This window comes from Chrysemys picta, chromosome 4 (assembly GCF_011386835.1).
Source record: "Chrysemys picta bellii isolate R12L10 chromosome 4, ASM1138683v2, whole genome shotgun sequence".
Lineage (NCBI taxonomy): Eukaryota > Metazoa > Chordata > Testudines > Emydidae > Chrysemys > Chrysemys picta.
In genome coordinates this window covers 2230746-2245551 of record NC_088794.1, presented here as the reverse complement: position 1 = coordinate 2245551, position 14806 = coordinate 2230746, and the positions used below count along the sequence as shown (strand labels likewise).

Genomic DNA, 14806 nt, shown 5'->3' with positions numbered 1-14806 from the left:
CAGATCGACTGCTTCGAGGAGATGTATCCACCCCCCATGTGGGGGAGGGGCAGGGGGCCGTGGGGAGGGGGAGCTGCCCTGGGGGGTAAATGGCAGCAACGGGAGGTGCCGGGGGTGGTTAGGGGTCTGGGGGGAGTGGGGCTTATTGGGGTGGCCCTCGTAGCCACCTGCTGATGGAGGGGAAGGCTGGGGTTATGGGGGGATGGGAGCTGGGGACCTGTGGCAGATGGGAGCTGGGGGGGCTATGGGGGGATGGGAGATGGGGGGGCCATGGGGCTCTGCCCCCCGAGCCGCGCCCTTGACCCCGCGCCGGGCGGTAGCTACGTGCTGACGGAGCTGATGCAGAGCGACCTGCACAAGGTGATCGTGTCCCCGCAGCCGCTGAGCGCCGAGCACATCAAGGTCTTCCTCTACCAGATCCTGCGCGGTGAGACCCCGGCCCCCCGGGCCCCCAAACCTCCCCGGGCCCCCCGAGCCTCCCAAACCTCCCCGGGACCCCAGAAACCCACAAAACCCTCCACAGACCCCCAGAGCCTCCCAGACACTCCCAATCTCCCCAGACCCCTCAACTGTCTCACGCAATCCCCACAGCCCCCAGAAACCTCCCAGTCCTCAGGGCCCCCCAAATATCCATCCTCAGCCGCCCCAATACACCATCCCCAGTGCACTCCCCTCCCCTGGCCACCCTGCATCCCCCCCATACTCACCGGCCCCTTCTCGGCCCCTGCCCCCCTCCTCCGCTCATCTTGGCACCGGGGTGGGGGAGGGATCCTGGGGGGATCCCTGAGCAGGGAGAAGGGCAGATTGGGGGTCCCAATCCCAGCCCCCCCCAACGCTGCCCCCCTCCCTGCAGGGCTGAAATATTTGCACTCGGCCGGCGTGCTCCATCGGGACATCAAGCCGGGGAACCTGCTGGTGAACAGCAACTGCGTCCTCAAGGTGAGACCTGCAGCCCCCTGCTAGCCCAGCCCTGCCCCCAGCTCTGCCGGGACAGGGAAAGGGACCCAGGCATCCGGGACGGCTCCCAGACACCAGGACAGGGAAAGGGACCTGGGCGTCTGGGACTGTTCCACTAGGGGGCCCTGCAATGCTCCCCAGAAATTGGGATGGGCAGGGGACCCAGGCATCCGGGTGAGGGGACCCAGGCGGGCTGGCGGGGGACCCAGGCGTCCAGGTGAGGGGACCCAGGCAGGCGGGATGGGCCTGGCAAGGGACCCAGGTGTCCAGGTGAGGGGACCCAGGAGTCCGGGCCAGGCAGGGGACCCAGGTGGGTGGGCAGGGGACCCAGGCGTCCGGGCTCACCCCCTCTCCGCGGCAGATCTGCGACTTCGGGCTGGCGCGGCTGGAGGAGCCGGATGAGGGGCAGCCCATGACGCAGGAGGTGGTGACCCAGTACTACCGGGCCCCCGAGATCCTCATGGGCACCCCCCACTACGGCCCCCCCATCGACCTCTGGGCCGTCGGCTGCATCTTCGCCGAACTGCTCGGCCGGCGCATCCTCTTCCAGGCCTCCAGCCCCATCCAGCAGGTGGGGGGCCGGGGGTGGGGGAGGGGATCTGGGAGGGCGGGAAGGAGTGGGGGAAGGGAGGGACTGGAGGGGGTGGGGGAGGGGATCTGGGGGGAAGGGGAGGAGTGGGGATGGATCTGGGGGAGGGGATGGACTGGAGATGGCTGGAGAGGAATGGGGAGGGGCTCTGGGTGGAAGGTGAGGGACTAGAGGGGGTAGGGAGGGGTTTGGGGGGAGGGGATCTGGGGGAGGGGCTAGTGGGGCGGGTTGCATGGGGGGAGGCTCTCGCACCCCCCATTAACTCCACCCCCCACAAAACCCTGCAGCTGGACCTGATCACAGACCTACTCGGCACTCCCCCTCCCCATGCCCTGCGCTCGGCCTGCGAGGGGGCCCGCGCCCACGTGCTGCGAGGGGCCCACAAACCGGTGAGACCCTGGGGGAAGGTGTGAGGGGTGTTGTGGGAAGTGGGGGGGCTGGAATCGGGGGGCTGGGCTGGAGATGTGGGGGGCTGGGATTGGGGAAGCTGGGGGAAGTGGGGGGCTGGGGGAAGTGGGGACTGGGCTAGGGAAGCGGGGGGCTCTCAGCCAGCCAGTAACACAGAAGGTTTATTGGCCGACAGGAACACAGTCCAGACCAGAGCTTGTAGGTACAACCAGGACCCCTCGCTCAGGTCCCTCTGGGGGGCAAGGAGCTCAGACCCCAACCCTGGGCTCCCTCCTGTTCCCAGCCAGCTCCAAACTGAACCCCCTCCTGGCTCAGGTATTGTCCCTCAAGTAAAGTCACCCCCTGCTCTCCCATCCCCCATGCAGACAGTCCGAGTAAAACTCCCCCGCAACATTCCCAGGTCAAATGCGCCCCGCTCCCTGCTCCGTCACATCTCTCCCCCCTTGGAGACTGAACTGAGCAGGGTCACTCTGACCAGTGACCCGGGGAAGTTCAGGGCCCCCTCTCCGGGACAACGCGTCCGCTATCAGGTTGTCACTTCCCCTCACATGGACCACATCCATGTCATAATCCTGCAGGAGCAGGCTCCACTCAGGAGCTTGGCGTTGGCTCCTTTCATCTGGTGCAGCCAGGTCAGGGGAGAGTGGTTGGTGTGCACGGTGAAGTGACGCCCAAAGAGATATGGCTCTAGTTTCTTGAGGGCCCACACCATGGCCAGGCATTCCTTCTCCATGGCCGCGTAGTTCTGCTCCCGGGGTAGCAACTTCTTGCTCAGGTACATGATGGGGTGTCTCTCCCCCTTTTCATCCTCCTGCATTAGCACCGCCCCCAGTCCTGTGTCTGAGGCGTCGGTGAACACCAGAAAGGGCTTGTCAAAGTCTGGGTTTGCCAGAACTGGGCCACTGACCAGAGCCTCCTTCAGCGCCCGGAGAGCCTCCTGGCACTCCTCGGTCCAGACCACCTTGTCTGGCTTCCCCTTCTTGCACAGCTCAGTGGGGGGCGGCTATGGCGCTAAAGTGGGGCATGAACCTTCGATAGTACCCCGCCATCCCATAGACTCATGGAATCATAGAATATCAGGGTTGGAAGGGTCCTCAGGAGGTATCTAGTCCAACCCCCTGCTCAAAGCAGGACCAACCCCAACTAAATCATCCCAGCCAGGGCTTTGTCAAGCCGGGCCTTAAAAACCTCCAAGGATGTAGATTCCACCACCTCCCTAGGGAACCCATTCCAGTGCTTCACCACCCTCCTAGTGAAATAGTGTTTCCTAATATCCAACCTCGACCTCCCGCACTGCAACTTGAGACCCTTGCTCCTTGTTCTGTCATCTGCCACCACTGAGAACAGCCGAGCTCCATCCTCTTTGGAACCCCCCTTCAGGTAGTTGAAGGCTGCTATCAAATCCCCCCTCATTCTTCTCTTCTGCAGACTAAATAACCCCAGTTCCCTCAGCCTCTTCTCATAAGTCATGTGCTCCAGACCCCTAATCATTTTTGTTGCCCTCCGCTGGACTCTTTCCAATATTTCCACATCCTTCTTGTAGTGTGGGGCCCAAAACTGGACACAGTATTCCAGATGAGGCCTCACCAATGTCGCATAAAGGGGAACGATCATGTCCCTCGATCTCCTGGCAATGCCCCTACTTATACAGCCCAAAATGCCATTAGCCTTCTTGGCAACAAGGGCACACTGTCCACTCATCCAGCTTCTCGTCCACTGTAACCCCTAGGCCCTTTTCTGCAGAACTGCTACCTAGCCATTCGGTCCCTAGTCTGTAGCAGTGCATGGGATTCTTCCGTCCTAAGTGCAGGACTCTGCACTTGTCCCTGGTGAACCTCATCAGGTTTCTTTTGGCCCAATCCTCCAATTTGTCTAGGTCCCTCTGTATCCGATCCCTACCCTCTAGTGTATCTACCACGCCTCCCAGTTTAGTGTCATCTGCAAACTTGCTGAGAGTGCAGTCCACACCATCCTCCAGATCATTAATAAAGATATTAAACAAAACCGGCCCCAGGACCGACCCTTGGGGCACTCCGCTTGAAACCGGCTGCCAACTAGACATGGAGCCATTGATCACTACCCGTTGAGCCCGACGATCTAGCCAGCTTTCTATCCACCTTACAGTCCATTCATCCTGCCCATACTTCTTTAACTTGGCGGCAAGAATACTGTGGGAGACTGTATCAAAAGCTTTGCTAAAGTCAGGGAATAACACGTCCACTGCTTTCCCCTCATCCCCAGAGCCAGTTATCTCCTCATAGAAGGCAATTAGGTTAGTCAAGCACGACTTCCCCTTCGTGAATCCATGCTGACTGTTCCTGATCACTTTCCTCTCCTCTAAACGTTTCATAATTGATTCCTTGAGGACCTGCTCCATGATTTTTCCAGGGACTGAGGTGAGGCTGACTGACCTGTAGTTCCCAGATCCTCCTCCTTCCCTTTTTTAAAGCTGGGCACTACATTAGCCTTTTTCCAGTCATCCGGGACCTCCCCCGATCGCCATGAGTTTTCAAAGATAATGGCCAATGGCTCTGCAATCACATCCACCAACTCCTTTAGCACCCTCGGATGCAGCGCATCCGGCCCCATGGACTTGTGCTTGTCCAGTTTTTCAAAATAGTCCCGAACCACTTCTTTCTCCACAGAGGGCTGGTCACCTTCTCCCCATGCTGTACTGCCCAGTGCAGCAATCTGGGAGCTGACCTTGTGTGTGAAGACAGAGGCAAAAAAAATCATTGAGTACATTAGCTTTTTCCACATCCTCGGTCACTAGGTTGCCTCCCTCATTCAGTAAGGGGCCCACACTTTCCTTGACCTTCTTCTTCTTGCTAACATACCTGAAGAAACCCTTCTTGTTACTCTTAACATCTCTTGCTCGCTGCAACTCCAAGTGTGATTTGGCCTTCCTGATTTCACTCCTGCATGCCTGAGCAATATTTTTATACTCCTCCCTGGTCATTTGTCCAATCTTCCACTTCTTGTAAGCTGCTTTTTTGTGTTTAAGATCAGCAAGGATTTCACTGTTTAGCCAAGCTGGTCGCCTGCCATATTTACTATTCTTTCTACACATCGGGATGATTTGTTCCTGCAACCTCAATAAGGATTCTTTAAAATACAGCCAGCTCTCCTGGACCCCTTTGCCCTTCATGTTATTCTCCCAGGGGATCCTGCCCATCTGTTCCCTGAGGGAGTCAAAGTCTGCTTTTCTGAAGTCCAGGCTCCATATTCTGCTGCTCTCCTTTCTTCCTTGTGTCGGGATCCTGAACTCAACCATCTCATGGTCACTGCCTCCCAGGTTCCCATCCACTTTTGCTTCCTCTACTAATTCTTCCCTGTTTGTGAGCAGCAGGTCAAGAAAAGCTTTGCCCCTAGTTGGTTCCTCCAGCACTTGCACCAGGAAATTGTCCCCTACACTTTCCAAAAACTTCATGGATTGTCTGTGCACCGCTGTATTGCTCTCCCAGCAGATATCAGGGTGATTAAAGTCTCCCATGAGAACCAGGGCCTGCGATCTAGCAACTTATATAAGGCTTGGACCTGCTTTTTGGTTTGTGGAGCAGGCCAGTCTCTGATCCCCTCCACTTTGGCTGGTTCCGGCTTTAGGCAGCCGCTCCCCACCCGGTGACCTAGGTAGGATACTTCAGCCATCTCCACCTTGCACTTCTCAGCCTTTACGGTCAGCCCAGCCTCCTGGATTCTGTTTAGCACTTGTTTAACCTGGGACACATGGTCCTCCCAGGTCTGGCTAAAGACACAGATGTCGTCAATATACGCCACGGCAAAACTCTCCATCCCCTCAGTAGCTGATCCACCAGGCGCTGGAAGGTGGCCGGCGCTCCCTTGAGGCCGAAGGGCAGGGTCAGGAACTCATAGAGCCCCAGAGGGGTCACAAAGGCCGATTTCAGCCTGGCATCCGCATCCAGCGGCACTTGCCAATAGCCCTTTGTAAGATCCATGGTGGTCAGGTACCGAGCACCTCCCAGCTTGTCTAGGAGCTCGTCCGGCCTGGGCATGGGGTAGGCATCGGCTACAGTGATGGCATTGAGCTTCCGATAGTCCACACAGAACCGGATCGACCCGTCCTTTTTGGGGACCAGCACCACCGGCGAGGCCCAAGGGCTGGAAGACGGCTGGATCACCCCCAAAGCTAGCATGTCATTGACCTCTCTTTCCAGGTCCTGAGCAGTTTTCCCTGTGGCTCGGAAGGGGGAGCATTTTATAGGCGGGTGCGATCCTGTCTGCACCCGGTGGACAGTCAGATTAGTGCGTCCAGGCTGGTTGGAAAACAGCTGTCGGTACAGATGCAGCACCCCTCCGATCTCAGCTCGCTGGGCAGGGGTTAGCCGATCAGAGAGGGGAATTGCTTCCAGGGGGAAACCAGCTCTTGTCCTAGGGAATAGATCTACTAAAGGGTCATCTCCCTGCTCCTCCCAATGTCCACACACGGCCAACACCACATTCCCCCTTACCCGCCTTCCATATAGCAGTTCGAAAGGCGAAAACCCGGTAGACTCCTGGGGTACCTCCCTGTACGCGAACAGCAGGTGAGGTAAGTACTTGTCCCAGTCCTGCAGGTGCTGGTTCTTAAATGTTTTTAGCATCATCTTTAGCGTCCCATTGAACCTCTCCACCAGCCCGTTGGACGGGGGTGATATGCTGAGGCCCAGTTGTGCCAGACCCCACATCTCTCCCACAAGCACCGGAGTAGGGCCGACATGAAGTTGGACCCTTGGTCTGTTAAGACTTCCTTGGGGAACCCCACTCGGCTGAAAATGGTCAGCAGCGCATCCGCCACAGTGTCTACTTCGATGGACGATAAGGGCACTGCCTCGGGGTAGCGGGTGGCGAAATCTACCACCACCAGGATGTATTTCTTCCCAGACCGGGTCGTCTTGCTGAGAGGTCCCACTATGTCCATGGCCACCTTCTGAAAAGGCTCCTCTATGATGGGCAAAGGTCTTAAAGCCACTTTCCCCTTGTCCCGGGCCTTCCCCACCCTCTGGCAGGGGTCACAGGATCGGCAGTACTGCCGGACGTTGGTGAAGACCCCGGGCCAGTAAAAGTTCTGTAGCAGCCTCTGCCTGGTGCGCCGGATCCCCTGGTGCCCTGCGAGAGGGATGTCATGGGCCAGGTACAGTAGCTTGTGGCGAAACTTCTGGGGAACCACCAGCTGCCTCCTGATCCCCCACGACTCCACTTCCCCTGGGGGAGCCCACTCTCGGTACAGGAACCACTTCTCCAACAGGAACCTCTCCTTGCATCCTCTCCTCATGGTCTGTACCACACTGAGGTCAGCCAGGCCCCTTAGCTTCCGCAGGGAGGGGTCCTTCTGCAACTCGGCCTGGAACTTGGTGGCTGGGGAAGGGATGGGGACCTGCTCCCTCTTGCCGGCTGGGTCGGAAGCCGCAGCCTCCCCGAGCCTTGTCCTTGGGTGTTCCCTCCCCACCCGGGAAGGGTTCTGTGCCTTTGGTGTGACATCCTTCCCGAGGTTAGGGTGCAGTGCCCCTCGCCGGCTCTGGCTACGGGTCACGACTAAGGCGGTCTGGGGGTTGCTTGGCCAGTCCTCTAGGTCCCCCCCATCAACACCTCAGTGGGCAAATGGTGGTGCACTCCCACGTCCTTGGGGCCTCCTTGGCCCCCCATTTCAGGTGTACCCTCGCCACGGGCACCTTGAATGGGGTCCCGCCCACCTCCGTCAGGGTCAGGTAGGTATCCCAGTATCCATAGACTTTCCTCCCATCCACCTCCAGGGGAACAAGGCACTCGCTCCGCAGGGACAGCCCCGCGCCCACCCTGTAAACAGAGAACCTGGTTTCCGGAGCATCCAGCCCCCCAGAGGAGCTGGCCTGGGGCCCTCCTCTCTCCTGAGCAGTTGATAAGCTGCCAGCCCCCCTTGCCTGGGAACGCTGCCCCCGTACCCAGTTAACCCAGTGTGGTTCAGTCTGCTCAGTCTGTCCTTGAGCTTGGGGCATTGGGTCTATATGTGGCCTCTCTGGCCACAGTAATAGCATCTCATGTCCCGTTGGTCCCCTCGAGCCGGTCGGTTGGTCCTGATGCTGGATGCTCCCCTTGGGAGGGGGTTCTCCATGCTTCCCCTTTGGGAGGTCCCATGGTGACTCTCTCTCTCTGCATCATAGCAGGCCTGTTCCTTTGGGACTCCTGTGCACCTCCTGACCGACTGTCCACAAACTCTTCAGCCAGCCGCCCTGCGTGTCACGGGTTCTCTGGCTTTTGGTCCCTCAACCACAGCCTCAGGTTGGATGGGCACCTCTCATACAGTTGCTCCAGTATGATCAGTTTAACCAGGTTCTCCTTCATCTGGGCCCCATCTGCCCACTTGTGGGCATACCCCTGCGCCCAGTTGGCTAGTTGTAGGTATGTGACCTCGCGGGTTTTACGCTGACTCCGGAACCTTTTCCGGTACATCTCAGGGGTCAGCCCAAACTCGCGGAGCAGGGCCTTTCTGAACAGTTCGTAGTCCCCTGTCTCCGCCCCTTTCAGTCGGCTGTACACCTCCCTGGCTGTGGGGTCCAGTGAGGGAATGAGAAACTGGAGCCTGTCTGCAGGGTCAACCTGGAGCAGCTCGCAGGTATTCTCAAAGGCCGTCAGGAAGGTATCCACGTCCTCCCCCTCCTTACGCTGGGCCAGGAAGCACTTATCAAAGCTCTTTGCAGTCTTGGGTCCCCCCTCGCTCACCGCAGCCGGGGCCCCACTGCTCCCCAGCCTGGCCAGTTCCAGCTCATGCTGACGTTGTTTCTCTTTCTCCTCTGGCTCATGCTGTCTCTGTGTCTCCCGTTCTGCTCGCTCCTCCATCAGTCCCTGCGGCCTCTACTCCAGCTCTTACAGCCTTATCTCCTTCTCCCGTTCCACCCGCCTCAGCTCCAGCGACGGGGAGCTCTGCCGGGAGGATCCCCAGCTGGCCAGGGGGGTCACGGGGCCCTCGGTGTTCGCTGGGCTCCTCCCCACCCTTCCCCTAGGCATAGGAAGGAGGGGTCTCGGGAAGCCCTCAGCAGCCGGCTGACCACTCCCAGCTGGGACAGACACTGGTGCCTGCGCTGCATTTGCCAGGCTGCTTCCCTGAGACACAGGGATCAGTTCATTCGCGCGATCTTCCGCCTCCAGCCGGGCAATGAGCTGTTCTTTGGTGAGCCTCCCAATGCGCAGCCGCCTCTGCTTGCACAGCTCCACCAGCTCGCTGGGGGGCTGAGATCGGGGGGCTGGGCTGGGGGCCTGGGCTAGGGAATTGGTGGCTCGGATGTGGGGGCTGGGATGGGGAAAGCAGGGGGCTGGGGGGAGTGGGGGGCCGGGGGTGTGGGGTGATTGGGGGGACCTGGGGGAGGGGAGCCCCACTCAGGCTTCATGTCCGTCCGTCCGTCCCAGCCCGCGCTGTCCGTGCTGCACCTGCTGTCGGGGGAGGCGACCCACGAGGCCGTTCACCTGCTCTGCCGCCTGCTGGTCTTCGACCCCGTGAGTCGCCCAGACACCGGGGTCCCCTCCCCGTCCCTGGGAGCGCTGGGGGTTCCCCTCCCGGACGCCGGGGTCCCCTCCCCGTCCCTGGGAGTGCTGGGGGTTCCCCTCCCAGACGCCGGGGTCCCTGGGAGCGTTGGGGGTTCCCTGCCCGGACACCTGGGTCCCTTCCCCGTCCCTGAGAGCACTCGGGGGGGTTCCCCGCCCGGATGCCGGGGTCCCTGGGAGCACTGGGGGTTCCCTGCCTGGACACCGGGGTCCCCTCCCCATCCCAGGGAGCGCTGGGGGTTCCCCGCCTGGACACCTGGGTCCTGAGGAGTGCTGGGGGTTCCCTGCCTGGACACTAGTGTCCCTGGAAGTGTTGGGGTTCCCCCACCCCAGACACCAGCATCCCTGGGAGCACTGGGGTTTCCCCCCGGACGCCGGGGTCCTGGAGAGTGCTGGGGGTTCCCCCCCTGGATGCTGGGATCCCCAGGAGCACTGGGGGTCCCCACCCCCGGACGCCGGGGTCCCACGCTGGCTCTCACAGGCGCGGCGGATCTCGGCGCGGGAGGCGCTGGCCCACCCGTACCTGCAGGAGGGGCGACTCCGCTACCACACGTCCATGTGCCGCTGCTGTCACAGCCTGGCCTCGGGGCGTATCTACGCCAGCGACTTCGAGCCCCCCGCGGCCCCCCGCTTCGACGACGCCTACGAGCGGGGGCCTCAGCTCCGTCTGGCAGGCCAAAGGTGACCCCCCCCGACCCCCCAGTACCCCTGCACGCTACCCCTTCCCCACCGGGGCCCCCCACCACCCTCTGGTACCCCCGCACGCTGCCCCTTCCTCCGCCAGGCCCCCCGCTTCCCCCCACATGCTGACCCTCCCCCGCTGGGGCCCTCGTCACCTCCACACGCTGATCCCCCCCGCCAGGACCCCTGACCACTCCCGCTGCCCCCCGGTACCCCATACACCCACACGCTGATCCCCCCCGCCAGGACCCCCGCTTCGACGATGCCTACGAGCAGGGCCTCAGCTCCGTCTGGCAGGCCAAAGGTGACCCCCCCGACCCACAGTACCCCCGCACGCTACCCCTTCCCCACCGGGGCCCCCCACCACCCTCTGGTACCCCAGCACGCTGTCCCTTCCTCCGCCAGGCCCCCGCTTCCCCCCACATGCTGACTCTCCCCCGCTGGGGCCCTCGTCACCTCCACACGCTGATCCCCCCCGCCAGGACCCCCGCTTCGACGACGCCTACGAGCGGGGCCTCAGCTCCGTCTGGCAGGCCAAAGGTGACCACTCCCGCTGCCCCCCGGTACCCCCATACACCCGCACACTGATCCTCCCCCGCCAGGCCCCCCGCTGCCCTCCATCATCCCCCCACACTGATCCTCCCCCGCCGGGCCCCCGCAGCCCCCCATCATCCCCACACGCTGACCTAACCCTGGGGCTCCGACAGCCTCCCTAAAACTGACCCTCACCCCCTGGGACCTCTTGCTGTCACCCCAAACCCCTGACAGCCCTCCAACCCCCCTGTCCTCCCCCCAAACACCAGCACCCCTCACATGAACCCCCATAGACCCCTCTGGCTCCCACAGTCCCCCCGCACCCCCACAAGGGACCCACCGGTTTGGATCTGTTCCTCCGACCTCCTCTCCAGCCCCCCCCCAGGGAATTTCTCCCCCGGGACCCCCCAGATCTGGAGCTGCCCCCCTCTTTTGCAGAGCTGGTTCACAGCTTCATCCTGGATCAGCAGAAGGGGACGCGGGTCGCCCTGTGCATCAACCCCAACTCGGCCGCCTTCAAAACCTTCATCCGGTGAGTGCCCTCTGCCCCACGGTGCCCCCCACCGGCCTCCACCCCACGGTGCCCCCCCGCCTCCACCCCACAGCACCCCCACCTCTTCCCCACGGCGCCCCCGCCCCAAGGCGCACCCCCACCTCCGCCCCTCAGTTCCCCCCACCAGCCTCCACCCCACGGTGCCCCCCTGCCTCCGCCCCACAGCACCCCCACCTCTTCCCCACGGCGCCCCCGCCCCAAGGCGCACCCCCACCTCCGCCCCTCAGTTCCCCCCACCGGCCTCCACCCCACGGTGCCCCCCCCGCCAGCCTGCACCCCACAGCACCCTTCGCCCCCTCCCTCCACCTCACGGTGCCCCCCCCGCCTCCGCTCCTCAGTGCCCCCCCGCCTCCACCCCACAGCGCCCCCACCTCTGCCCCACGGCGCCCCCGCCCCACGGTGCCCCCCCGCCTCCGCCCTACAGCGCCCCCACCTCTGCCCCACGACACCCCCCACCTCCACCCCTCAGTGCCCCCCACCGGCCTCCACCTCACACTGCCCCCGCCTCTGCCCCAGAGCACCCCCCGCCAGCCTGCACCCCACAGCACCCCTCAACCCCTCCTTCCACCTCATAGGGCCCCCCACCTCTGCCCCACACGGCCCCCAACCAGCCTGAGCCCCACGGTGTCCACAGCCCCAGCCAGCCCCCCTCACCTCCGCCCCATGGTGCCCCCCGCCAGCCTGCGCCCCACAACGTCACCGGCTCCCATGCCGGCCCCCGCCAGCCTGTGCCCCACGCCCCCCCACTAGCTCTCCTCCATGGCGCCCCCCACCCCAGCCAGCCCTGCCACACAGTGTCCCCCTGCTCCATCCCGCAACCAGCCCCCCACCCTGCTCCCCACTGCTCCCCAGCCAGCCCCCCGTGCTGGATTTGAACCCTCGTTTCCCCACAGGTCGACGGCCTGGCATTCGTCGAAAGTTTCCAAGAAGGACGAGAGATGAAGGCGGCTGGAGGCAGCTTTGGGGTTCGGGGTGGCCAGAAGGAAGGAGAAAGGGGGGGCGGAAACAGCCAGCCACGGCGGGACAGACCCCGAATTGCCTACTGAAGTAGTGGGGAAAAGGCCGAGGGTCCCGGAGCTGAAATCAAAGGGACCCCTCAAGTTCCCCCCGAACCTCCCTGCACCCCCAAACCCTCTGAGTCTGCACTGGGAATACGGCCACCCCTGAGCCCCCCCCAACCCCCTGAGTTTGCACTGGAAAAGTTAACCCCACTGCACCCCCAAATTCCTTTGAGCCTGCACTGGAAATGAGACTCCCCGTCTCTCGCCTCAGCAACCCCAAATTCCCCTGTCTCTGCACTGGAAAGATGAGCCCCCCAAACCACCCCACAGCACCCCCAAACTCCTCGGAGTCTGCACTGTCAATGCCCCCCTACACCTGCCCCGCCGTCCTAGTTTCCCCTGTGTCTGCTCAGGAAACATGACCCTCCCCGGGCCCCAAAAACTTCCCCCAAGCACCCCTGAACTTCTGAGTCTGCACTAGAAACAAACCTACCTTGAGCCCCAAATCCCTCCCACGCCCCCCCCCAAATTTCCCTGAGGCTGCACTGGAACCAGGACCCCCCAAATTCCCAAGTCTGCACTGTGAATACAGCCCACCCCCCAAGTCCCCTTAACGCCCCTCTGCCTCCCCAACTCCTCAGCACTGTCCCCCTCCACCTCCCCCGCTTTCCCCAGCCCCAACAACCCCCGCGGCCCCATTCCAGCCCCCAACCACTGACCTCCCCTCAGGAGTCCCCCCCCAGCCAGCACCCACTCCCCACAGCGCCCCCCCGGGAGAGGCTGGGAATTTGTATTAATTCACTGCTCCCCAAATCTCCTTCCCCCCCCGAAATTTAGGGTTTCGGTGGCTCCGGGCTCCGTCTTCGCCCCGATTTTCCCCGCTGGTTTTTCGTTGCAAAGGGGGCAACAAAACGAAAATACCCTGGAAACTTGAAATGCTTGGGGGGGGCGGGGGGGGTTGTTAATTTAGTTAAACCTGCTGGCGCGGCATTAAACTCTGCTGGCACTTTCGCTGCCGGTGTTTTCCTTCCAGGCCGTGGCCGAGATGCGGCTGCTTCTGGGGTGGGGCCGCTGGTTATACGGGGACCCCTCGCCCAGCGCTGCGACGTGGCCCTTCTGGGGTGGGGGGGCTGGGCACACGGGGGACCCCTCGCCCGGCGCTGCGACGTGGCCCCTCTGGGGTGGGGGGGCTGGGCACACGGGGGACCCCTCGCCCGGCGCTGCGACGTGGCCCCTCTGGGGTGGGGGGGCTGGGCACACGGGGGACCCCTCGCCCGGCGCTGCGACGTGGTCCCTCTGGGGTGGGGTGGGGCTGGGCACACGGGGGACCCCTCGCCCGGCGCTGCGACGTGGCCCCTCTGGGGTGGAGGGACTGGGAACACGGGGGACCCCTTGCCCAGCGCTGCAACATGGTCCCTCTGGGGTGGGGGGGCTGGGCACACGGGGGACCCCTCGCCCGGCGCTGCGACGTGGCCCCTCTGGGGTGGAGGGGCTGGGCACACGGGGGACCCCTCGCCCGGCGCTGCGACGTGGCCCCTCTGGGGTCTTTGCTGCTGTCCAGCACTATTGCAACCCCTGGCAGAGGGTGGGGAAGGCCCGGGACAAGGCGAAAGCAGATTTGAGGCCCCTGCCCATCTTAGCGGAGCCTTTCCAGAAGGTGGCCGTGGACATAGTGGGGCCCCTCAGCAGGGTGACCTGGTCAGGGAAGAAATACATCCTGGTGGTGGTAGATTTTGCTACGCGCTACCCCGAGGCGGTGGCCTTGTCCTCTATCGAGGCAGACACCGTGGCAGACGCACTGCTGACCATCTTCAGCAGAGTCGGGTTCCCCAAGGAGGTCCTTACAGACCAGGGGTCTAACTTCATGTCAAGCCTGCTCCAGTGCTTGTCGGAGAAGTGTGGGGTCCGACACACCTGGGACTCGGCCTACCACCCGCAGTCCAACGGGCTGGTGGAGAGGTTCAATGGGACCCCAAAGAGGATGCTGAAAACATTTATGGACCAGCACCCACAGGACTTGAACAAATACTTACCTCACCTGCTGTTCACATACCAGGAAGTGCCCCAGGAATCAACCGGGTTCTCCCCGTTCGAGTTGCTGTACGGGAGGAGGGTGAGGGACCGCTCAGCCCATGCCCACTCATATGCAACCGGGGACCAGGTGATGCTCCTCATCCCCGTGAGGAAGAACAAACTACAGGCTGCCTGGGACGGGCCCTTTAAGGTCACCCAGCAGCTGAATGAGGTGAACGATGTGGCGGAGCTGTGTAACGGGCTCACAGCCACCGGGTGAACCATGTCAGCATGGCGAAGCCGTACTGGGACAGGGAGAATTTGGTGCTGGCGTGTGTGGCCCGTGGGAGGAGCAGGGAGAGGACCCCCTGGTGGATCTATTCCCCGAGACAGGGGCCAGCCCTTCGCCGGGATCGATTCCCCTCTCCGACCCGCCCAGCAGGCAGAGATCCGAGGGGTGCTGGGTTCCTACCAGCAGCTGTTCTCCAACCGGCCTGGGCTCCCTAACCTGGCTGTCCCCCAGGTGGAGACAGGAGCCCACCCCCCGGTAAGATG

The 14806-nt window shown here is 62.6% G+C and overlaps 1 protein-coding gene across 3 annotated transcripts in view; it reads left to right on the top strand.

Moving 5' to 3' along the window:
• The window catches only part of LOC101946382 (serine/threonine-protein kinase NLK2-like), a 15665-nt gene extending 2422 nt beyond the window's left edge, over positions 1-13243 (top strand). Inside the window, exons 3-12 of one of the 3 annotated variants that reach the window (XM_065591124.1) lie at positions 1-23; positions 321-427; positions 854-939; positions 1319-1528; positions 1834-1935; positions 9335-9421; positions 9951-10091; positions 10633-10690; positions 11123-11216; positions 12131-13243. The exon at positions 1-23 is cut by the window's left edge and continues 33 nt beyond it. In XM_065591124.1, coding sequence (XP_065447196.1) covers positions 1-23; positions 321-427; positions 854-939; positions 1319-1528; positions 1834-1935; positions 9335-9421; positions 9951-10091; positions 10633-10690; positions 11123-11216; positions 12131-12179 — 957 coding nt within the window. In that variant the 3' untranslated portion in view covers positions 12180-13243. Of the gene's footprint in view, positions 24-320; positions 428-853; positions 940-1318; positions 1529-1833; positions 1936-9334; positions 9422-9896; positions 10151-10632; positions 10691-11122; positions 11217-12130 lie in introns of all 3 variants that reach the window. The other 2 variants (XM_065591121.1, XM_065591122.1) reach the window with 2 other exon arrangements.
• The last annotated feature ends 1563 nt before the right edge of the window (positions 13244-14806 follow it).